Source organism: Diaporthe batatas (genome assembly GCF_019321695.1).
Source record: "Diaporthe batatas strain CRI 302-4 chromosome Unknown Contig00013, whole genome shotgun sequence".
NCBI lineage: Eukaryota > Fungi > Ascomycota > Sordariomycetes > Diaporthales > Diaporthaceae > Diaporthe > Diaporthe batatas.
In genome coordinates this window covers 1,429,119-1,453,607 of record NW_025408560.1, presented here as the reverse complement: position 1 = coordinate 1,453,607, position 24,489 = coordinate 1,429,119, and the positions used below count along the sequence as shown (strand labels likewise).

The window sequence follows — 24,489 nt, the reverse complement described above, 5'->3', positions numbered from 1 at the left end:
ATGACCATCAACATCCTCTTTCCCGAATTCGTGGTCTCAAAGGCTGTTTGCGACCTCCGCTTGGCTCTTCAAGAACTACGGGACTTCGATGAGGAGCTGCAGCGTACCGGCAAGACCATCGAGTGGACTACCCATTATGGGAGCTATGATCAAAAGTGGACCTGGGAGATCCAGTACCCGGGTAGATGGCCTGGCCTACTTTATGATGTGCTAGGACTGGACCGACCACCGAGGCTCGCCAGAGGTCATGTCCCATTGAGGGGTTCCCTTAGTAGGTCTTCACTTGGATCTCATCCAACGCCAACAGACCTTGAGGGAGCGGGTTTTGAACTGGAACCGATACATGGGCTCGTAGCTGAGGGCGATCGGCGATCGTCCGCGGAACAGCCACACACGGAAACCATTCATCGAAATTCGTTCTCCGAAGCATATCTACAGAACTCGCACGCCCAAGACGTTCTTGACGAAATACAGAGAGATGATCAGGCTCGGCACGATGGAGGGTTGTCGGACCCAGCTGGGGCTCCGGATACCGGCCACGACACAAATACAGGCTCAGCGAATGCCCCATCGGCCGGGCAAGATCTAGGATCCCGGACTAATGATATCAGCCGAATAAGACTCAAGTGGACGATCTCGCATTCATACTATGCTCAAATGGGTGGCCTTGTATTTCCTGGGATGTACAAGGGAGAGATAAGCACCATGACTGCATCCCATTTGACTGAGCGATTTAGGTGGAACGAAGACACGCAAGTCACTACTCATCCTATTATGCACCTCGTCCTGGAAGAACGGGATATTTTAGACAAGAGTAAGGCAGACTGGCTCCTGAAAAGCCTTGCTGTCTTGCAGGTTGCATGGATCATAGCCAATGTCATCGCATGCCATTTCGCACGGCTAGCTATTTCTCAGCTTGAAATCGCCACCATAGCCTTTGCCGTGATGGCTACATGAGGTGAGACCGACAGCAGATGCCATTGAGCACTGGGGGACTAACGGCATGCTGCCTGAACTTACTTCGCAACTGGATAGGGTACAAGATTTGTTGACAATAATGGTGGCAGGGGACAGGAAGCTTCACAGACCGTGTCAAGTTCGGCTCATACTCGCTGGTCTTAGGAACTGCACGCTGCAAGAGAATGCTAGAGAATCCGGAGATGCAAGAATTTTGGCTCGAATACGAAAACTTTTTGAGGACAAAATACCCGCACTTGGGGCGTGATGTCGACGACGGCCGCGCCACTACTTACGTCCAAGAAATACTGAATGTCGTGGAGGAGTTCTTGGCCCAGGCGACGATGTTTAGGAGGTGGGCTAAAATCTTATCAATTAAATTCCTTTATCGGGCATTCATCATCATCTACATCTCTTTTTATTTAACTGCACGCGTCTGGATTCTTATTGTCATATTCACCTCTCTCCGGGCTGCTCCGGTAAGTCTATATCAGGACGTCTCCTGGAGCCGTTTTCTACCAAAGATTTCGTGATCTAGGAGGGCCTCTCTTGTGAATAAAGCCTATATAGAATAATAACCCATAACACAGCCTCCAGGGCTCTTATAAAATAGACTCCATTTGAGATGACTCCTCATAGCCTAGCCTCCTACAAGGTGTCCTCCAAGAATCCTTCAGAGCATAGTCCTCTGGGATACCTACTTAGAAGATACTCAGGTAGGTAGTGGTGCAGAGCGCCGCGACGGCACAGAAGCACAGAGAGGCTGTTCAGGGCTGATTCAATGGCATTTTCGGGGGCTAGTCAATTACCATGCCTCTGTCAACTTCTGATCGATTCCCCTGCCTTGCTACTCGTTGAGCTGCTCATCTACTATGTCTTGCCTCTTATTCCACATCGATGTATTTAAGTGACAAATTGTTCCATGGTCCTCTAAACAACCTTGGAATTGTATTATCGACTGAAAATCAACAACCTTGGTGGGATCATGTTGTACCACACACCTACCTAGGTATCATCATATGAACAACCAATAGCCAGCTTCCTGCCCAGACCGGGCTGACTCCCAAGGTTGAGCACCCGCCCAGATCGGTTATGCGGCATTTCCTGTGGCCAGGGTTGAGGCTTTCGAAGACCCACACATCCTCTTCCTGGGTAGCTTTCCCCCCATTTCCTTTTCATCTGGGTCCTGACTATACGTTCGAGCGCTTCTCGCAGACTGGTTGACAGCGACTCCTCGAGTTTTCGTCACCTGGGCCTACATGCACTCACGTCTTTCCTGATTCTGTGTGACTGAAAATCTCACTCCGTCGCTGTTACCTTGCTGGCCTACACGTATTGCCTGGGCTTGGTACTATCACATCCCAAATCTCGCAGCCGTTGGGAAACCAAGATGGACAGCCTTCCGGAATCTACCGTCACCGCCTTTAAACACGAAGCTCTGCCTGATGCTGCGAAGCACATAAGGCTTCTAGAAGTACTTGATGATAACTACTCCGATAGCATCAAGATACGCTGCAAGATGACGGCGTGGCCAGTCGAGAGCATACTGCCGTATCACGCAATTTCCTACACATGGGGGGATCCAGAATCCAACACAACCATCCTTATTAATGATAAGCCTTTCTCAGTCCGGAAAAATTGCGAATTCGTGCTGAAGCAGGCGCGTTGGCATGCAAAGAGTCGCTACCACTGGGTCGATGCCATCTGTATCGATCAAGAATGTGTCGACGAGAAGAACAAGCAAGTAGCAATGATGGGGACGATCTACAAGGGAGCAGAGCACGTCTTGGCATGCATTGGCGACCACGCCGAGGACAGCCTTTTTCTCTTCGAGAATGTTGAGCGATTTGCACTTTGCGTGAGCGACTGGAAGTCATGGGTTGGCCACAATTTATTCATCTTGGGGTTGTACTGGAAGTTTGGGTCTCGCACAACCCAGCGATTCGTATGTGCCTGTGTGGATTTCGCGAAACGCCCGTATTTCGGCCGACTATGGGTCCTGCAGGAAATGAAGAATGCCAGGCAGGCCAGTCTCCTATGTGGACAGAGTGTCATGCCAAGGGACGAGTTTGAAACAGTGTTTTTCCTTCTCATACTACACCTCCGGAGAACATCCCAGAAGCCAACACGGGGGCCCGGCCCGGCCATGACCAGACCACGTACAACACCTATCTACAGAGAAGAGGAGTGGAGCACATTTGAGCGACTCAGTCGAATGAAGACATTAGTAGAGAAGTTCAGGCAAAACGAGCCATCGATCTCCAACAGGTCCTTCCTCCTGGCTAAATATATCGAACCCCTCGCGCTGCTTCGACAGGTACGCGGGTTGCAATGCACAATTTCGAAGGACAAAGTGTATGGAATCATCTTGCTACTCGACTCTGGAGGTTTTGGCCATGTCACCCCAGATTATGCGAAATCCGAATTCGAAGTCGCGCTTGACTTGCTTCACGCAATCTGGAACACCGAGTCTGTTCGTAAGCAGAAAGATTCGATCGAATTACGAGTAGTAAATGTGTGCAACAACGCCATCCTCAATTTGGATCTGCACGGCAGAAGCTCTTCCTGCATCACGGAAGCACTGATCGCCCGTGACGGCCCTCCGGAACGGATGCTGGAAGGAGCAGGGATGGTATCAAGAGATTCGTTGCCACGGGCACTGAGCAGGGCAGTCCGCCGTCGTGTCTTGCTTCATGATCTTAGCCAGGTTGGTGATGAACTTGTCAAGTACTGGACCCCGCTTGGTCATCCAGACTTCGAAGTGCGCCTCCCCTACTGGACACGAGAAGGTGACTGGGTCGTACAGATGGAGGAGTCTCCCCAGCGCCAGTCGAGGCTCTTCCTTGTGCTTAGAGACATCGAGGAGGCCGTAAGTCCGCCAATTCGCATTGTGGGACACGGGTACTGCACAGCGTCTGGTTCCTTGAGTCTCCCTGGCACCAGGTTCAAGATCCTCTGGAATCCAGAAGATGTGTTGGTTTTCACCTTTGTACAAGGTTTGCTGAAACGGAGTTCAGAGCGTCAAATGGAATGGATGAATGCTCTCACTACTGGTGTTTGTAGGCGGGAAACACCTTTGTCGTCCCACGCTATCAGAGTCTTGTGAGCATTTGTAACTTCCAGGTACTAAGAGATAGTTTTCGTAGCTGACACCATTCAACATCAACTTTAATGGGATGATGCAAATATCACGCGCAGCAGCCGGAAAACCTCCAGTAAAGCAAAATGCTACGTTATAAGCTCTCGAATCGGAAGCGGAATTTTTGGTCTTTGGCAGACTTATGAACCTTCAAAAGCAGCACCATACAATTATACAAGAACTCCATCCGTTGCCTCCAGAGACATACCCATCACATTCATCCGTGACGTTAAGAATACCCTGCTCATTCTATTAACCAAGCGCCATCATCATAATATTGCTACATGGAGGATGATTTCTATATCCTCCCGTACATCGTCACTATATACCCTGATCCCCGAAGCTGAAGCAGACCGAAGCCACAATCTCCAGCAACGGCAAGAAAACCTCTTTCTCCCAGCGAGAGCGGGATATCTCTCTCACCATAGCTCCATACCGAACTCTCGCGGCCGGTCAACTCACACCTGCACCCGGAGCCTTCGCACTCTTCCCAGCAAGATCAAACCCCATCTCATCCCTCTTATCGTTGACCAGTCTCCCCCACTCAAGCAGCAGCCGGAACAAGTAGACCTCCGCGTCCTCCCTGCGGAGGACCTTAGCCGCCCACTTCCTGCCCTCCTGCGCGATCCACTTGGCGTTGTCGGCGCGCGACTGCATCGGCACATCGCGCCCGTTGACCAGCCCCTTGCCCTGCATACCGTTGAAGTAGGCGAGGGTGCTGTGCAGCGCCTGGAAGCGGATGTCGATGGGGACGAAGTGCAGCCACGGCATCAGGCGCTCGCTGTACCATTCCTGAGGGGGAGGGAAACTTTTTGTCAGCGGAGAAGAGTCAATGGGGAATGGGAGGACTTATTCACCTTGAACACCGAGGCCACGAACGGGACGCTCTCCGACCTCAGGATCTTCAAAAAGTCCCGCGGCGGGCCCTCGTCGCTGTCCATGACCATGATGTACCGGCTGTTCATCTTCTCCTTGTCGCCCTCATCTGCGGGCTTGTAGCCGAACTCCTCCCTCGCCGCGGCACACTCGGGGCTCTGGCACATGGAGTAGTCACTGATGCCGGCGTCGAGATTCAGCGCGGACTGGATCTCTTTCAGCGGCACCCGCTCGTACCAGAACTTATCCTTGTCTCCGGGGATGGCGAGACACATCGTGATGTGGTCCTCCACAGTGCCATTGTTGGCCAGGTGGCTCAGGCGCTCCTGGTGGCCGCCGCTGAGCAGGCGGGTTGGGACCATGCCGAAGTCGGTGCCGACGTCGCCGCGCCAGAACAGCCGCGCCTCTTTGTTCACAAGGGACTTTTCGTTGCTGTCGGTGCTGTATGTGTCGGGTCCCCTGCTGAGGGGGATGAGTATGTCGCTGAACCGGTCCGTCTTGGACCGGCTGAACATGGGCACGAGCTCCGTGAATGGCTTCAGGGGCAGTTCGCTCATGTAGAATCCGTGCAGGTTGAATATGTCGGGCTGATGGCAGATATCCTGAGCCGAGTTCCAGTTTTCGAGGAACTGCTCTTTTGAGTAGATGTCGACACAGTGAGAGCAAAAGTCTCGGTTGTTCGAGTAGAACCCCGACCTCGATAGCGAACCAGGAGGACAGGCCTGTCCGAGGTTTCGCTGGTGTTCCCAGGCAGTCGAGAATTGCCTGTCTTTCAACATGTTCTGCAGGTCATGTGCGTCGTTTTTTATTTCTTGCTCTGAACCGTCTTCGCCGGGAGACTGCTGGCGGTCCTCTCTTTTCGCCAAAACGGGTGCAAACCATTTCTTCATCTTCCCGCCAGCTCGGAACCTGTTCCTTTCCGACCACGTCGCAAGTACTCTCGGACGGTCTAGCAGATTGACAGGCAGTTCCATGTCCTGCAGGTGCTGCGCAAATGGCTTGATGAGGTCGACCAGGTCATCCAACATGGCATTATGGGACGAGTCGACTGCAGGCTGGTGGGTGACGGCGCCTTTCCGTATACTGACGAGCCCAATATCTCTGTTTGTCCCAAGCTGGGTGATAATCTCTCGAATATGGCCAGGACTGAGGGCCCAGAACGGCATAAGATCTTCCTCAATTTGCTGGAACTCATCGATGACCAAAGACCCCCTCGATTTAGCAAACTCGTACCATATCTCGAAGCCGGGTGGGGGGCTGCGACCTGGGTGACGCTCGCGGTACTCGTCGACAGCAACCCTCACACTTTGACTTACAGAAGCCTTTTTAGCCCAGTGATCTGCACTAGTTCTAGACTTGTAAATGAGCGTGTCCAAGGGGTGCCTGGTCATAATGTCCGCTGCTAGAAGACAGTAGAACGAAACGCCAACCATTGCAGCGAAGAGGAGGAAGGTGAGAAACCAGCGGGAAACAAACATGCGGACTTGGTTCCGGAACATAAATATGGTACAGCCAAAGCATAACGCGTAGAGTGGAAGCACAATGCCCCATCGAGAGAGGTGCTCCCAGGTGCCGAGCAGCACCAGCTTGTCATAAGTAGCCAGGGCTCCGCAAAGGAAGACAACAATGCCGGTTGATGCCAGTGGGGAGGATTGGCACGTATAGAGAGAAAAGCAAACGAATAGCAGGGAGAGAACCATGGAGTCATTGAAGACATCAAAGAAGTATAGGGAATCCACGCCGTACATTTCGGCAAAGTGAAAGTAACCCCTGAGCCGATAACTGATAAGACTGGGGATGAGGACGACCAGAGAAATGAGTACTGAAGCCGAGACCAGGATTGCACTGAGGCTTCTAAGTCTGGTGGCCGTTGTGCGGCTGGAAGTGAGTATCCGCCAGGCAAGGATGAGAATGGCGGCATCAAGGAAGACCCCCAGGTACTGCAGAGCGAGAATCGTCGTTTTGTTTTGCGACTCCGGGCAGAAGGTAGTCAACTGCACACTCGGTTGGAGCAGCAAGTATGCACCGTAGCTGAGCAGTGACGTGCCCGTGAGTAGGACAATCTTTGAGTTCATCCACCAAAAGGCAATGTCTTCGAAGACGTCGTTCCCCATCATGTCGTAGTCATCATCGCCGTGATCATTCACCGGCCTTCTTTTCCTGGCGGTGCATGCATCGTAGAAGGCAAGCAAGACAGGCAACAGACACTGGGAAAATTAGCCCAAGATCCAGCAGGTGATAGATAGATACCTACTTCAACGCCTGGCTTATTACACAAAAGACGAAATTGAAGCCAGCGGGACAACTCGAGACGGATGACAATGAGAACGAGCAAGAGCGGCCAGAAGTATCTGCGAGGCCTGCTGGGATTTCCCGACTGTTCTGGCTCACCAAGCTTGGAGTAGCCAGCATTCCTGTCTGAACAAGTAGTTAGCGAGGGTAAACATATTTACAGGCTTTACATGGATGATAGACATTGCGTACCAAACCGGCCACTGGTCACGGGCAGCCATTTAGAGGCAAGGCCGACAGCAAATATGACCAGACCAGATATCAGGCATATCAGTACCTCGGAAATCCGTGGTCGCTCTGTAAGAAGAGTAAGAAAGATATCAATGATGTTGGAATGCTACGGCTACAAGACCATACCAAGCAGTGGATGGCGGCCTATATTTTCATAAAGGTAGAAGAAAGATGTGAGAGCGCTGTATTGGTGTCAGATGGAAATGTGCTGTGTGTTTAGGTATGTTGACTGCGGCGCAAGGCACTGACCATAGAAGCGCAAGCTGAGAAGGTTCGGCCATGATGCACGTGATGGTCCATCTAGCAAAGGCAACGAGGTGTGCTCCGGGATGGAGAGTGATGTCGCTGACGCTAACCCTGGAGAAAGAAAGGGGTAGCTACAAATGGTGCGGCCGTCACATCCGGCGCGTTGTGGGCTGGCACAGACAGGCAAACGAGTGTCAAAAGTAGGCATGGGCTGATGCCATATCAACCTCAGTATTAATGAGCCTGCAGACCAATTCTGCGGAAAGGAAGACTGGTCAGGGGCGCTGCAGGTCTCGGGAAGGGGTCGATGTTGGAGACTGACTGACTTGCATCTGGACAGTCCAGCTGGTTATGTCAGCCAACCCGACATTCATGTATCTGCGACCTGTAGGGCGAGATACTTTTGCTCTTAACCACGCCTTGATCTATGTAGTGATGCAACAATCAATCTGAAAGATCTGCGACTTTTCAGCCAGACTTGGCTTCCGTCAAACTCCTTCCAGAAAATATCAGATTCCCATACGTGACGTGGGCATTTGTATAATATCGACGTGGAGCTTGCCATTGTGAGGTCGCAGTACTCGAGCACCTGGCCAGGCCACACGAGGTGCCCCTGCTTCTGAGCAGGGGTCCCTTGACCTCCCAAAGACTGACGTCGCGTCCCCTGAATACGGGCTGCGCGGAAGGCTGGCTGATTTGCGACCACAATGCACGGCTGACAAGTCGGCTGTACCACCTGCCCTCAACATGCCAACCTCGTGATACAACGAGCCGCACAACTGGGTGTGCTGTGCTCGTGCTCTCTTTGTTTATTATTGTTCTCAACCCTACACCGAGGGATTTACTACTGATCAGAACCTTCAACACCAGGCTACTGACTGCGAGCGCCTCGCTTGCAACTGCCATGTTGACCTGTTGACGAGTTGACGACAAGCAGCCGACACTCACCTCCCGCCCTGACTCTCAAACTCCAGACATGGCTGGCCTACTCACCGGGCCAGCATCCACCGACTACCAGTCCCTCTTCGTACCGGCCGTCTGCCTCCTGATCGTCTTCCTGGGCTACACGTCGCAATGGCTCTTCAACGTCGCTGAGAACCTCGAGCCCGGGCCCATGACCCAGAGGGAGACGGCCATATTCAACATCCTCCTCGCCTGCCTATGGATCACATACTACAAGGCATGCACCGTGCCCCCAGGCCGCTACGACTTCCTCCCAAAACAACCGCCAGCAACATCCAACAAGTCCGACGACCCCCCACCGACTAGCAAAGACGGCGAGACCCCTTCAGACAAGCCAGCCGACACACCCACACCCCACCCCGAGCCCAAAAGCAAGCCGACGACGACGACGACGATCACCACCACCACCACCTCGGCAACAACCCGCTGGTGCAAGAAATGCGACGCCCCCAAGCCCCTCCGCGCGCACCACTGCCGCCTCTGCAAGACCTGCATCCCCAAGATGGACCACCACTGCCCCTGGACCAACAACTGCGTCTCGCTGCAGACCTTCCCCTACTTCCTGCGCTTCCTGGTCTACACCAACCTCGCCCTGGGCTACCTCCTCTGGTGGCTGCTGTACCCGCGCCTGCGCCTCATCTTCTGGGACAACTCGGCCCTGCCCTCGTACCTGGGCCCCAGCGTCCCCGTGCTGATCCACCTGGTCCTGCTGGCGATCGCCGGGTTCCTGGTCTCGTTCGCGCTGGTCATACTCCTGGCTACTACTGCTAGGGGGTGGGTGCTCAACATCACCATGATCGAGGGCTGGGAGCAGGAGAGGCACGAGGCGGTGCTCCTCAGGTCCAGGCGGGCCGGGTGGTGGACCGGGCCCGGCGCCGGCGGCAAGGTCAAGATCGAGCGGGTCGAGTTCCCCTACGACATCGGCTTCTTCGCCAACATGGCACAGGCGATGGGCACCAGGAACGTCCTGACGTGGCTCGACCCCCTGATAGGCGGCGGGCCAAAGGTCTCGAGCGGGGAGGGGGCGGCCGCCGGCAAGGGCACGGGGTGGGAGTGGGAGGAGAACGGGTTCAACGACCGCGAGGGCATGTGGCCGCCCGCGGACCCGGAGAAGCTGCGGCGGGCTGCGGCGGGCGGCGGCAAGGGCTGGCCCGGGTCCGAGGCCTCGCGGCGGCAGGAGGCAGAGCTCGTCGACAGGAGGTGGGCCAGCCCGCAGGAGGAGATGGCGGCGTTCCGCGCGCGGCAGGAGATGGACCTGCGGCGGCGGCGGGGCACGTCGGGCGTCATCGCCGAGCTGGGCGAGGACGAGGGGATCGAGGATATCGAGGAGGGGTATGACTATGTCGACGACAACGAGAGCGGTGGCAGCGGTGGTTATTATGATGAAGACGAGGAGGACGGGTTAGGGGAAGGGGGCGCCTCGGACAGGGCGGTCCCCGTGATACCCGGCCAGGGCTACTACGAGAGGGGGTTCGACGGCGAGCCCGGGTGGACGAACTCAGAGGGCGACCGCCTGCGAGACTTTGGCGTGGATGAGGATGTGGAGGATGACGATGAGGATGTGCCCCTTGGCGAGCTGCTACGTCGAAGGAAGGCCTACGGAAAGGATAGATAGTCGAGGTCAGATCCAATGAACCGTAGCCACAGTCCGTTCGTGCTAGCAGGGTGACCCAATGAGAATTTGACTGGCCGTAATCAATGCGGCCAACACGCGGCATTCATAATCGTTGACAAAAGACACGAGAACAGGTCTTAAAGCTACATGATTACCCCGGACCCCGAGATCACCAAGCCAATCTCCAGAGATGCTTAAATGATATCTTTCTGAAATATGTACTATGTTCAATACTGACAACTCTTGATACTTCAAAACACCGAGCAGGGCCTGGTCAAGCCAGCCCGCCCGTCTATCGAACAAACAAGAGCACCTTTCTCTTCTTTTCCCTTTTCCCATCCTCGCCATTCTATGGCTCGCCATACAAGGCGAGAGCAAAAATAACAAGGGCTATGCAGCACCGAAACGAACCACAACCACCACGCACGCGACCCTTTGCTCATTCTAACCACGTCGGAGCAGGTAGACCACACGCAAACTTAGACCCGACTCTGCTCCTCGTCTTCCACTGCATAGGCGCCACTACCAGTCGTCATCGTCGTCCTTCTTAGCCATCGCCTGCTTCCTCGCCAGGAGCGCGTCCGCCAGACTGCCCCCCAGGCTCGGCGTCGGTGTGTTGCTCCGGCTGCCGTCAGCACTGCCGTTGAGACTCATGCCCGAGTCGCGCGGCTGCGGGGGCGGCGCCGGCTTGCGCCCCGCCGCGGGTCGCTTCGCCGGGGGCTGGGGCGCTGCTGGTTTCGCCCTTCCGTTTGCGACCGGGGGCGGTGGCGGGGCCCTCGGTGCTGGCGCGGGTGCTTGTTCCTCCACGTATGCTGCGGGCACCCATGCCTGGCCGTCCGCATTCTTTGCGAGCCACCAACCTAATCAGGGTTAGCCGTGCGCTCGCCTGAGGTGAAGACTGAGTTTGGGGGGTGGGGGGGGGTTGCTATGAACAGGAGTGACTTACCATTTGTCTCTTTCTGGACAACCTCGATCAAGTCGCCGGCCTTGATGGTCAACTCGTTCTCCCTCTGGCCGGCGAAATCATACAGGACCTTGGCCATGATCTTCGCCTTGGCCGGGGGCGCGGCAGGCGGCGGCGGTGGAGGCGGTACACGAGTTGCGGAAGCGGCTGACTGGTTTCGGTTATGTGAAGGGATGGTGACAGGGGCAGGTATTGGTTTCGGGGTGGGCCTTGGGGTAGGGTTGGGTACAGCACGCGGGGCCGCGGCCCCTGCAGCTCCGGGCCTGGGTTGGGGCGTTCTATTTCCTGTGGCTCTTGACGGCCGGCCGTTGGGTCCGCCAGGCTTGATCAGCTTGCCCTTCGTGATGGGCCTCGGCGGCACGGGCTTGGCTTTGGGCATAGGTCTTGAGCCCGAGTTTGGTGGCTCGCCGGGCTGCGTGTGCACCGCACCACTCTTGTAGAAATCGGCCGGCGAAGGAGAATCCTTGAGGACCTTGACCTGCTGCAACTTCCCGGGCTTCTTGGCGTACTCGATTGTCTCCCCTATTTTCAGGTTGAAACCAGCCGGCATGACCCTTTGCATCTGGGTGAACATCTCCGTCTTGAAAACACAGTTCAGGAGCGGATCTGCTTCCTGTTGAGAGCCGATTCCGAGCGAGAACCAATCATCGCGGGCGGTCGAGGCGCCGACGAATTTGATGGCTCCCAAGGGGACAGCTCGTTCGACGACGATCTGAACCTGGTTGTTCGCGAGCATCTGAGAGACGGTGTAGAATTTGCTGCCCGTCACAATAATGATCCTGGGACTCGGCTTACTGGAGCGGCCGAACTTGGCCTCCAGAAGCTCACCGCGACACGAGAAGACCGCCTTCTCGTTGCTCCCCAGTCCGATGGCGTTGCGCACTTGACTCCCAGGCCCAGTGGTCGCGTTGATACCCAGATAGTCTCCAAGGAATCGTCGAGAACCCAGCAGACTCATGCGTCGTCTTTCCTTGCGGCCCTGAAGCACGCGGTGGCCGTCATCCCTTAGCTGCAAGTACTCAGCACCTGTGCGCTTCTTGCGCCAGAATCGTTGGATACGCGTTGCCGACTCAGCCCTGTATGCGAGGTATGCTCGCCACATTCGCTGGATACGAGTTGCCATGTTGTGCCAGTACCGATCCCTCATATGCTCAAGAGCGAAGAGGGTTTCAGGAGACTTGACAAAGGCTTTCGTCACACCAAGTTGCCACTCTTCCTGCGGGATACTTGTGTCCTTGAGAATTTGCTTTACAGCCGCATCATAAGAGCCAGTCCATGTGTACTCTCCCGCATACGACGTCGCAGGCGACAGCAGGAAGAATCGATCGACGAACTTCTCGAAAGACTGACGGTATGCAAAACCAGCCCGACGAATTCTGACGTTCTCCTGTAGACCAAGGTATTTGATTTGATGAAGCACGTTTGGTACATTGTACTCAGTCGGTGACTTGTTCTCGTTTGGCTTGATCGTGCGAATGTATGATGGCTGACACTTCATAAGCGTCTCGACAAGCGCATTCGCCGAAGTTCGAATCCTGTCACCGGCAGATGGCGGTTGTTTCCTGTTATCGGTGTCGACCTGGTGGGGGAACAGCGTGTGGATGAATGCGTTCTGGCTGAGCTGGAAGAGGTTCTGGACGCCCTTGAGCAGCTGATCCTTGCACTTGTCCGTGATGCCATCAACCGTGTAGCTCACGTCACCAGCATAATGCCTAATGATGAAGCTTCCTTGACGCGGCGTCAGATGGGCATTTGACATGCCGTTGATGCTCTGCATGAACGTCCGGTCGCAAGCAGCCGGGTCAGCGTGCGCAGTCTTGGTGGCATCTTTCATGGCAGAAAAGATGCCGACAGGGCGGGTCTGCTCGATCAAGTCACACACAACCTTGTTGTCGAAGTATGAGATGGGTGTCCACTTGATCTGTTCTCGGGCGTATTCCTCCTGCTCGGCCTTGAGCGTCAACTGGATGAAGATCTGCTGCAGTTTCTCATTGACATAGTTGATGCACAGTTGCTCAAAACTGTTCTTCTCAAAAATCTCAAATCCATAGATATCGAGAATTCCGATTGAGTTTGTGGTGGGTTGCCTGGCCTTGAGCGACTGGTTGACTCTCTCCACAATCCAGTCGAACAGGTTGTAATAGATGGCCTTTGCCAGCGCGTCGCGAGTGGCCGTTGCTTGCGCAATGTTGGCGGGAGACTCGATGACTTCGCCGTTCCTCGGCGTCAAGATACGGATGGTGATGGCCTTGATGAGGGACTGCGCGTCGACCTCGAGCAGGTATGCCAGAAAGTCGACAACGGATGAGTCAGACACCGCGGCATAACCATCGTCGTCCTCCTTGAAAACAAGATTACCAGTCCACAAGATTGCAGACAGCATCCTGAAGATGTTGTCCTGCTCCGCCTGGGACAGACCGATCAGGTTCATCGCATTCAGCGTGTCCTGGAACTCGGCGAGATCGTCGATCCCGTCAACATCCAGGCATTTTGACTTGCTTGTGTAGAGATATGTCTCGGGCTTTTGTATTCCGAAGATCTCCCTGTGTTGTTGGGATGCGCCCTTGGCGAACTGGTAAAAGATGTGGAAGTTCCGCTCGTTCTGGATCTGGCCGACTACTCTGGACTTCTCGAGCAGGTAGTTTGTGATGTCGGCACCGACGGGCTCTCCCTGAGCGTTGAAGTGCATCTGCAGGTACTTGCCGAAACGTGAGGAGTTGTTATTCCGCAGTGTTTTGGCATTTCCGAAGGACTCGAGCAGGGGGTTGGTTGCCAGCACCATGTCCTTGATCTGCTTGACGTCGCCCGACTCGCCCCCCGAGACGTTGGCGATGTACTGCATGATGCGCTTCGCAGCTTCTGTCTTGCCGGCACCGGACTCGCCCGAGATGATGACGCATTGGTTGTCATGGTAGGCCTTGAGGTTGTAGTATGCGGACTCGGCGATGGCGAAGACGTGTGGGGGGACCTCGAGTCGGTTCTTGCCCTTGTAGCTCTCGAGAACCTGGTCGGTGTAGATGCCGAGGTCGCGGAAGGGGTTGACGGAAACCAGCACGTGGCCGATGTAGGTGTAGATCTCGGCGCCCTCGAACCTCTTCTTCAAGTTATCGTTGATGGCCTCGTTGGAGACCTTGCTGAGGAGGGTCAGGTCTGAGACACCGATTTCCTTCTTCTTTGTGGTCTCGAAGGTGGCCTTCTTGGGCTTCGCTCCTCCTCCGGCATGGCCACCGCCTGCTGCGACGGCTCCGCCCTGCTTGGCCCCCTTATCCTTTCGGCGGTTGGTGATACCCTGCGACGTGAGTGTAAGCAGGAGGAGACCCGAGACCGGGTGCGCATGTTGGGCGAGAACGACGGAGGGATCGGGCGACGCTTACCATGACGGGCGGCTAATATGTGGAAGGGACCGTGACGATGTGGCGGTGGACAGAGTGGTGAGATGCTGTTGTTGTGAAGGGCGACTCAGTCAGGGGCGGACATAGGGGCAGGACAGCCCTCGCAGCAATGGGTGTATTGTGATCTGCGCCTGCGAGGATGGCAGGTCGACGATGGGCCAGCAAAGGCGCACAATTCGAGGAGGGGAGGAGGGTGGTCTATCGTGGACGTCGTCGGCGTCGTTGATCGGCGGCACGAGGGATTTCGGTAGTGGGGGATTGCCGCGTAAGGACGGGGGATGGCGGACGGGGAGAGGATGTTTCGAGTTTCGCAACACGGATTACGGACTAACAGCTAACAGATGATGCACCCGGGTAGCCCGTGCCAACGGTAAGGAGGGTTGCCGGTGCAGCCTACAAGCCCATGTACAAGCCCTCGACCGAGAGGAAACAAGTTGCTTGGCAAAAGACAGCCTGACTGTACGGCAGCGTGTGCAGTGACGAAGCTGCACGCCTTGCTGCCAGTCATGGCCAAGTGTACCTACTCTCCAGGGCTGCTAAAAAGGGACCGGCCCCCTCTGCCCCTCCACCCTCACTGATCACTGATCAGGCTGTCAGGCTCTACGGAGTACCGCAATCAAATGAGGACTCCTTCTGCGCTGCGAGACGGCACGCCAGTACGCACGCGATATGAATGGGCGGATCCGCTGACGTAACTCCTGCCACACCTGCCTGCCCAAGCAAGGCCCAATAGTCACCACCAAGTCACTGCGCCTCACCCGGCCGCGCAAGGATTTTGCCTCGTCGCTGACCGACAGCTCACCAGAGGGGGCTGGGCCACATTGAAGCCTGCCTGGATCTGGATGTCCATGAATAATGCCTCATGCGACAAAGAAGCGACGCCCACGGCAACCCATCATGCCCTTGGGCTCTACTCGCCACGCCTCATCCACATTGCTACGAATTAGATTGAATCATCTCATTATTTCAACCGTCAATTCGCACAACAATTACTGCGCAAATCGTGGCCTGCACCCGATACCCGCTTTGGATGGAACTCTCATCATCAGTTTGTACTCGGCATACCAGCTGTACGAGCAGTGCCTGTGCGAGGGTGCGACTGACTCCGACGACCATGACCATCCGGAATGTGCTTTGCCATCAAGAACAGGCAAAAGCTCGTTCTCGCTGTTGGGAACTCGCTCGTTCGGTATCGCATTGGAGTCAGTATCCGTACTCCGCAGCACTGAAAGAGGGACACCTGGCGTTGGAGAGGGTCCCATCCGACGTCACCGGCTAGATCCCCCGCCGTCGTGAAGCTTAAATAATTAAGCTTCACGTCTCCATCGTGTCCAAACACACGGCTCTGCCCTCCTGGGATGAAATTGGCGAGCAGCAACTAATCCACCACCTGCCAGCTAGTGGATTGGTGTGCAAAGGTGCAGCGAGCAAGATCCTACCACGCCAAATTGCTTTCATGCAACACCAGAAGCATATTTAACCTGAGTGGGAGGCGTTGTCCCAGTTGTTGCTGTGTCGTGCAAGTGGAGACAGCCACAACCACAACCACAGCCATTCCAGATACGGATCTGTAACTTCTGGCAGCAGAACACAATCTCCTCGTTGCAAACAGCAGCATACGCCGTAGGCGCGAAAGTCTCCCTGTTGTGGACGACAACGAGACCAGCAGCATATATCGTATCGGCTGTGGGCTTCGTCGTCTTGCAACTATGGCAATTCGCATATCCCAAAATCCACAAGAACATCTGACATGCCCCGCGTGCTTTGGGACTATTTAGGAAGCAGTTCTACTACATATGCTCCAGGACATGAGCCTAGGGCGAGGCTGATGTAACGCTACTGCGCGCAGCTGGTAAAACCCAACTCTAAAAGGCCGATGTGTTTATCAACCGGCCCGCATCCTCAATGACGCACCCCACGCCGGCCGGAACTTTCAACCTGAAGCTTAGACTTGGTGATCTTGGTCTCCTGCTCGCAGAAAGATCGACTTTCGAGCAAGCATCATGTTGCCGCCTCTGAAAATCTGTCACCGCCACGCAATTTCAAGCAGGGAGGGCTGTGGCACTTGCTGTCTGACCTCGAGTTTTTTCCGCTCCTAGGTTCCTGCGCTGGCGGGTGGCGGCGTCCATGCGGCCATCTGCAGACCAATGGCAGGATAGGCCTTTGTCATCTACTCTGCTATTCTCGAGACGTTGTATTTGACGCTCTACCGGTGGTGGCTCGCGCATACCCGGCGAGGGGGCTGTCTCCAGCCGTTTCAAACTCGCACGCATGACATGGCGCTCCACAGGAGCGTGAGGCTCCAAATACGCTTAAAATCTGGCGGGCGAGCCGGGGTCCTACCGCCGAATGCTGCACTGGACGCACGCTTCCCGGGACCCGCCCCTGCATCAAGTCAACAAAGTCAACCAAAGAGTGGAGGAGTGCAGAAGGCGCATCTGCCGTCCGAGGGAGACGACCCAAGGCTTATATGATTATCGAATGATCTGTGTACAACATGGCCACACCGATGATGCCACTTGAGGAGGGACAACTCACACCCAAGCCTGCTTGGCAGGCGGAGGATTTGCTTGGTTGCTGTCCTCACACACGACGGATTTCAGACACATTCGACGATCGCCGTCCATCATTACCAAGTGCCCAAGCAGCCTGCCCCGGCCGGTACAAGGACCAGTCGATCTGCTTGCCCGACCTTGAGATCTGGAGCCACAAGTCTCCCGACGACGTTGGCGTACCTGGTTTCCGATGACGATAGGGCCGCCAAGCACTCATGGATCTCTCACAGCTAACAGTGGGCGGTCGAAGACTTGTACGGGGAAGAGAGGTTTGACTAAGGTTTCTTGCGGTTGAGCCGGACAGCCCAGCCTAACCCAGGCACGGATACCCAGTAGTCTACAAGATACGACCAGTCGTGGGAAGATGTGGGACTCCCCTGCTCCGCAGGCACAAGCCGCATCACGGCACGGGGCTGCCAGGGGCCCCTGTAACAATTGGGGGTTCGCAGTGCTGATTGGGTTGAGGCTCGGTCGAAGGCCGCCTGGGTTGGGTTTAGCGTTCGCCGTCAAGTCGTCCCAAGAGTCCCTCTGGCGAATCCCAGCCGTCCCTGGCGGCCATGCAGCTCTCCATCTTGCCTCTCACTTCTCCATCCTAAGCGCCGGCCTCGTGGTGGTCACACCTCTGCAGGTTGCACACGAATGCCTATTCTTAGGTGGCCCGGCGCCCAGGCCCCTCCATTCGACTGGAGAGGTCGAAGACATCTTGCCCTCTCCTCCTGAGTCTGAACGTAAACCTCCCCCGATGCACTCTACATCTACCTCGACGACAATATGATGAAAGAAGTGCATTTGCGCGCTGACAGATAACATCAACGCGCCGCCGCCGCCGCTGCTCGAGTTGCATGCTACCAGATCCTGGTCCGGGCCGAAACACCAGATCGGCCACGCTGCACCCCCGGTTCTGGTCATCTCTAACGCGGCTCGTCTCAACTCTTCCACTACTAGTGTGTCGCATTGCTCTGCCAGTCTGACAGCACCAGACCTTGGTCCCATCTGACACGGGCTCTCCCCTAAGCGAAACCCTTTCCAACGTCTGATCTACCTCCTCGGCAGGGACACCTCCCAGACTAGGGCTTGGCCTGGCCTCTGCCCTGACCTCGTCCCAAAACCCTCGTTAACCCGGCTGTGGCGGGCAACTTTGCTCCCGTTGACTCGATCTATGGGACCAAAAGAGGGCTGGAATCCGCAAGTGGATTAGACGTTTCATGGACGAACTGACATCCGAACACTGGATTTCAGGGTCATTGAGACTACCAGAGTCTGATCTAGGGGGAATTGGCCGTTTCTGCGCGCTCTCTGGATTGGGCTTAGACTGCTCTCATTGGTCTTCTGGGCCACACTGGACGTGGTGTTTCGTCCTCGGGCCTTTATGACTACCCCCTCCGCCCACTATCAAAGTCTCGGCAACCTTTAACCTCTCTACTCCCCCCTCGACGGCCCAGGCTGAAGTACTGTCCATTTACCACGAGCCTTTTTTTCCTTGGCATTCTTTCCTTTCAGTCGCTGCTGGCTCAGATCGCTCTTTAATTCATCAACAACATCGAGCCGACTTGTCTGTTCGAATCTCTTGTCCGGTATAGAATATTGTAATAAGGGAAAGGTGGATCCGAGGCCGACTCGCTTGGGATTCTTGCCACGACGCGCACCGATTTTCGACGAGGTCACCACCAGCCAAATTCACAACGAGCTGCCCATACGTCGCCGGTCGACTAAGTAATTCGCTTTTTGCTGGGGAAAGAAGAGGGAGGATCCCCGACGGCATTCAAGATGGGCTACGGCACGTTGGTCAAGAAGCAGTTTACTGTTCCGAAACTGTCCTTCTACTTCATTTTCTGGGGCATTCACTTTTTTCTGTTCGGCTATGGATGGTATGGTGGTCCTCTTTGCTCCCACGCCGCTATGGGCCTCTAGGTACTGACGGACTGCAGGTATAAGCAAGCATCCGACCCTCGACTCGCCGGTCTCAACGGTCTCCAGTTCTCCGTCTGGATCTCGCGTGGTGCTGGATTGGTATTGAGTTTCGACGGTCTGTTCATATTGCTTCCAGTATGTCGGACACTGGTGAGATGGCTTCGACCCAAGATCAGGTTCATCCCTCTGGACGAGAACCTGTGGTTTCATCGTCAGGTCGCATATGCAATGCTGTTCTTCACCGTTGCACACGTCACTGCTCACTACGTCAAGTAGGCCTTTCCCCTGGATCGATCCCGCAAACATGCACTGATAGGTCTTCTAGCTTCTTCAACGTTGAGGTAACGCAAATCCGACCGGTTCTCGCCCTGCAGATCCACTATGCCCAGCCTGGCGGTATCACCGGCCACATCATGCTTCTCTGCATGCTTCTGATGTATACAACTGCGCACCACAGAATCCGACAGCAGTCATTCGAGACCTTCTGGTACACCCACCACCTCTTCATCCCTTTCATCCTTGGACTCTACACGCACGCAGTCGGCTGTTTCGTGCGTGACAGCGCCAACGCGTTCTCGCCTTTTGCCGGGGACATCTTCTGGACTCACTGCATCGGATACCAGGGCTGGAGATGGGAGACCTTTGGCGGTGGAATCTACCTTATGGAGCGTCTGTACCGTGAGATCAGGGCCCGCCGTTCAACCAAGATTACTCGTGTTGTTCGCCACCCCTATGGTGAGTGCCGACAATTATCTCCTCTGCTCACGTGAAGATCCCACACTAACAACCCTCCAGATGTCGTCGAGATCCAGTTCTCGAAGCCCTCTTTCAAGTACAAGGCCGGACAGTGGCTCTTCCTGCAGCTGCCTTCCGTGTCCAAGTACCAGTGGCACCCGTTCACCATTACCTCGTGCTCCTACGACCCCTATGTCTCTGTCCACGTCCGCCAGGTTGGTGACTTCACGCGGGCGCTTGGTGACGCTGTTGGTGCCGGTGGCGCACAGGCCAAGCTGTACGAGGGCGTGGACCCGATGGGAATGTACGAGGTGGCGCTGCAGAACGGACAGCAGATGCCTGCGCTCCGGATCGATGGACCTTACGGTGCACCTGCCGAGGACGTGTTCGACAACGAGATCGCGGTGCTGGTCGGCACGGGTATCGGTGTGACGCCCTGGGCGGCCATCCTGAAGAACATCTGGCACCTGCGCAACAGCCCGAACCCGCCCACACGTCTTCGCCGAGTCGAGTTCCTGTGGATTTGCAAGGACACCAACTCGTTCGAGTGGTTCCAGACCCTCCTGTCGTCGCTCGAGCAGCAGTCCACCGAGGCGGCCCGCATCCCGGGCAGCTCGGGCGTCGAGTTCCTCAAGATCCACACCTACCTGACGCAGAAGCTGGACCAGGACACCATGAACAACATTGTGCTGAACTCTGTCGGTGCTGAGGTGGACCCTCTTACCGAGCTCAAGGCCCGTACCAACTTTGGTCGACCCGATTTCTGCAGGCTGTTCACTGGTATGAGGGACGGAATCCTGGACCGCTCGTACCTGAACGGTCTTGAGGGTAGCATGAGGACGACCGTCGGTGTTTACTTCTGTGGTCCCTCGGCAGCTGGTAAGTTCATCCGAATTATCTACTTTTCACGCTGACTTTCCTGCTAACAACCCATACAGCTCGCGATATCAAGAAGGCATGTAAGGCCGCCACTGTCCGTGAGGTCGACTTCCGTTTCTGGAAGGAACACTTCTAGACGGGGCCATTTTGCTTGTCTCTTTTTTAAGAAAAAGGGAAAAAAACACCATGTCATGTCTATGGGGTGTCGTCACAATCCACGCATTCCCAAAACATTATACCACGACGCATGATGGGCTGGATGAAACCGGGGGCTTCCGATACGGCTGAAACCCACCAGAGGAGAGCGGACCGGGGGAGACTCATGGACACGGACCACAGGCACAGGCAGCATCTGTGGTGGTTGCATCAACAAAGCGCCCGAACTTGGACGTGGAGAACGGGTGGGGCTTGAGTAGATGGTTTTTTGAACTGGTGGCACTGCCAGTTTTTTGTCAAAAATATCAACGGTCTGTCTCGACCCAACTTGGGCGACGGGGAGATCTGCGAGTTGATTTTCCTTGGATTTCAAGGTCGAGGGGATCTCTTGTCCATAATGTTCTTCCTGTCAATCAACTCGTCAATTACTATTTTTTTTTTCTTCTCGTCAATTACCATTCTACATAAGACAATGCGAGAATTTGCAAATTTATCATCAGTCTTGGTCCCGAATAAAATAGGCATCTACCAACTATCCTACTCTGGAGCAGTGACAGCGGGCGGGTAAGGCAGAATGGAAGAGCGGAACGGAAAGAGAGAATGGGCAAAAGCCAGTCCCACAATGGGAGCGGCGGAGCGGGACGCAGTCAGTGGTGGGCGGCGGTGTTGCTCGCCTGCTTGCTTGCCTTGCCAGCCTGTAATAGCCCGCCCAGGGAAAAGTGGCAGGGCCCCAAAACACGGCTTGAGACTCTGGATCTGCACCTTTCTGCCTTGGGGGCGCCTTCTCCCTGGAGATCATTTGCTTGTCATGTCCTGTGAGAGAGGGGACAGGGGTATGGGTGGGCACGGGCCCCAATCGTCCCGGCGGCTCTTCTGCCTGCTTGACCTCGTCCCCCTCCTCCTGGTGCACTCCTCCTCGTCAGACGAGGGCCGTTCCAGATCGGACAGGACCCCGGCCTGTTTTTCTTTGCCTGATTGCTTGCTTGCTTGTTTGCTCGCTGACCTCATCATCCAGCTAGTCCGGGAGAGGCCCTTTCTCCTGGCAAGTGTCATAATAGTGGCTGCTCCCGGGCCTCAACTGTCCTCCTTCTAAGGCCCGGCATGTACCGCACAGGGGCAGGCGTCGAGGACTCGGCCGAGATGATGGGGATATGCCTGCCACCGCCCACACAGCGCCCAGCAACCACGGGCGGACGCACTACCTAGGTGGTGATGGTGGGGCCGTTGGTGGAAGACGCCTGGAAGAATACTTGGGATGAAGAATCCCCCATACACAGATGAGATCGAGGGAGTTTGTGGGAGATGCAGATCGCCGCCTCACTTCTTCTTCTTCTCCACCTTGTTCGATCCCTTATGCCGGGCCTGACCTGGACTCTGTCTGTTCCTGAGATCGCCAGGATCGGGCCTGGTCGACTGCGGAGTACGGCATTTTCCTTCCCCTCTTGACCTGCTCGCCGCGAGGGTTGATGGGATGGCTCCGGGGAACCCAAGGTTGCCAAGCGCGGACGAGACGTAGCCCAGAGAAAGGGCGACACAGCCGACAATACTGGCTAAGAGCCCTCGGGTTACACCGAACAAAACACACTCGCTACGTCAGGACGCCAGTGGAAAATGCCTCTCTCCTCGTCTCGACGTCTGCGACCACTCACTCGCTGCCTTGAAACGGCCTCGACACCTGCGATCTATTTGAGAGAGGCGCTGCTGCTCCCTCACACGTGCACGAGCACCGGCGTGCCCTGCCCGCCCGCCCAGCTGGCCAAGGCAGCGTGATCCGCGCGGGCCAAGCGCGATCTGCTGCAGGAGCGCCGAGCATCTGCAGCTTCCCCTCGGTGAGAGCAGACGGGGGCACGTGTTGGTTTGTGACGGCCGTATATACTCCCCCCTGGGTGATCCCAGCGGGTGGGGCGGTTGCTTGAGGCGGCTGCGAGAATTTAAGCTCGTCGTCCTGGAAGGCTGTGCAGGCTGGGCAAACATGCCCAGGAGGCGAGATTGTGGGACGACAAGAAGGTTGTGTGGGCTTACAAGAGTTGCTTGTCTTGTGGGTTTTGTTCTTCCTAGTGGGAGAAGACGGGCATATAGGCCCTTATCAAGTGTGAACAGGCCTCTGGTGACTGCTCAGATGCCGGCTATGGCTCGCACTTTGACACGACAGTGTCGTGATGCTGTGCTTGTGCACTCTGAGGAAACTACTGGCAACATCGTCCCACAATACCAGAATTACAGCCAGATCACTCATCGAAGAAATACGGCGGCCGTCCCTGTTTCTTCTTGTCCGGCTGGAGCCTGCACACCTCGGCCTCCACCTGATACCAGTACCGGGAGGAAGGGGTGATCTGCATCAGACGGTCCGTCGCAGCAGATATCTCGGCCGGTGCTACGCGCTCGTACCCCATGGCTGCTCTCCTTAACAACTGCACTTCAGCAAGCTCTGGCCAATCCTTGCCCTTGGTGCCGTGCGGTCGCCAGTAAACCTCGCGCGGGGGTAGCCTCCTCTCGTAGCGGTCCCGGAATATGTGGTACGTTGCCATGGCCTCGTACGGCTCCCAGCGCCATCTGTTGGCAAGAGTGATCGCAATGGGGAGTGGTGCCTGGGTGCCGTCCGGGTCCGGGGAGAGGAGGAAATCAACCAGATTTGTGAATTGGTCGGCGGTCGGTGGTGCAATAGTATATCCGTGTACGTTAATCTGCGCATTGTGCAAGTAGACCCCGTTGCACTAGACACCTTTCTCAGCATGCAGTACAGTTGATTGCAACTGGACACCAGGACTGGTGTGAGCTAACTCAACTCACCTCCTCGTCACTTTCACCACGGTCGAAGACCACGACCCCTCCAAATATCTGTGTCTCAGCCCAGTACCCCACGATGTCCGCAACACCATTGGGATACTCGTCGGAATTTGTGTATTCACCGTGCCAGAACCAGGTATGTGGCGGCAAGTTCACCCGCTCGAACTTGTCTTGTGGTTCGCTCTCAAGTCTGCTTGTGAGCCAGGCCTCAAGATCTGCGTGCTTATGAAAACCATCGTCTAAACTCCAGAGCAGACCGGCAATATCATGAACTGCGACTGCAAGTAGTTCAATGAGCCGAAGTTTCCAGGCCATCGATCCGGGGGCAGCGTCTTGATAGGCTTGCACGGTCTACCGGTATTGGCGGGTTAGACAGCTACTTTTGAGTGGTGACACAACGATCGAACCGCGAATGGTCGAACTTGCCTTTGATTCAAACCGCAGCAAAGCGAAACCGAAATTTGACCGAGCTGCTATGGCCTTCTCGAGAGCGCCAGCGCATAAATCATTATGGGTGCTAACAGGGAAGTTTTTCCAGTACCAATGATTCTTTCTGTATGTTAAGGACAGCGGCATGCCGTCTAGTATCTGGGCATAAGTGGATTCTGCGGTTGGTGTACTGAGTATGTTCGAAAGAGCCTGACGGAAGGGCTGGAGGTGCTCGGCGTCCAAGTGTTCCAGGTATATCTTGGCCATCTTGGTGATGGGGAGTAGTAGAGTAGGCCGTCAAAGATCGACAACTTAGATTGCTCTGAATCCAACAGATAGTCCGCTTTGGCAAGTGGCGGTCG

The 24,489-nt window shown here is 55.5% G+C and overlaps 5 protein-coding genes across 5 annotated transcripts; 2 read left to right on the top strand and 3 right to left on the bottom strand.

Annotated features, from left to right (window-relative positions):
* Window positions 1-4,323: 4,323 nt before the first annotated feature.
* Window positions 4,324-8,184, bottom strand: KVR01_010571 (uncharacterized protein). Its single transcript, XM_044788869.1, has 6 exons — window positions 7,745-8,184; window positions 7,622-7,677; window positions 7,457-7,561; window positions 7,227-7,390; window positions 4,954-7,179; window positions 4,324-4,888 (listed from the first exon to the last, which is right to left on the bottom strand). Exons 1-6 carry the CDS (start codon window positions 7,774-7,776, stop codon window positions 4,550-4,552), a joined length of 2,922 nt encoding a protein of 973 aa, XP_044640730.1. The 5' UTR covers window positions 7,777-8,184; the 3' UTR covers window positions 4,324-4,549.
* Window positions 8,185-8,192: 8 nt separating this feature from the next.
* KVR01_010202 (uncharacterized protein) lies at window positions 8,193-15,232 on the bottom strand. The gene is made up of 3 exons (XM_044794331.1): window positions 14,658-15,232; window positions 11,266-14,572; window positions 8,193-11,179 (listed from the first exon to the last, which is right to left on the bottom strand). The coding sequence occupies exons 1-3, from the start codon at window positions 14,658-14,660 to the stop codon at window positions 10,842-10,844; spliced, it is 3,648 nt and encodes a 1,215-aa protein (XP_044640361.1). The 5' UTR covers window positions 14,661-15,232; the 3' UTR covers window positions 8,193-10,841.
* On the top strand, window positions 8,718-10,319 carry KVR01_010657 (uncharacterized protein; the record flags this gene model as incomplete). The annotated part of the gene is made up of 1 exon (XM_044784355.1): window positions 8,718-10,319. The coding sequence occupies one exon, from the start codon at window positions 8,718-8,720 to the stop codon at window positions 10,317-10,319; it is 1,602 nt and encodes a 533-aa protein (XP_044640816.1).
* Window positions 15,233-17,696: 2,464 nt separating the features above from the next.
* On the top strand, window positions 17,697-21,602 carry KVR01_010245 (uncharacterized protein). The gene is made up of 5 exons (XM_044785879.1): window positions 17,697-19,098; window positions 19,159-19,413; window positions 19,467-19,876; window positions 19,937-20,755; window positions 20,815-21,602. Exons 1-5 carry the CDS (start codon window positions 18,998-19,000, stop codon window positions 20,889-20,891), a joined length of 1,662 nt encoding a protein of 553 aa, XP_044640404.1. The 5' UTR covers window positions 17,697-18,997; the 3' UTR covers window positions 20,892-21,602.
* Window positions 21,603-23,139: 1,537 nt separating this feature from the next.
* KVR01_010292 (uncharacterized protein) lies at window positions 23,140-24,394 on the bottom strand (the record flags this gene model as incomplete). The annotated part of the gene is made up of 3 exons (XM_044793340.1): window positions 23,140-23,625; window positions 23,702-23,976; window positions 24,079-24,394. 3 exons carry the CDS (start codon window positions 24,392-24,394, stop codon window positions 23,140-23,142), a joined length of 1,077 nt encoding a protein of 358 aa, XP_044640451.1.
* Window positions 24,395-24,489: the final 95 nt, after the last annotated feature.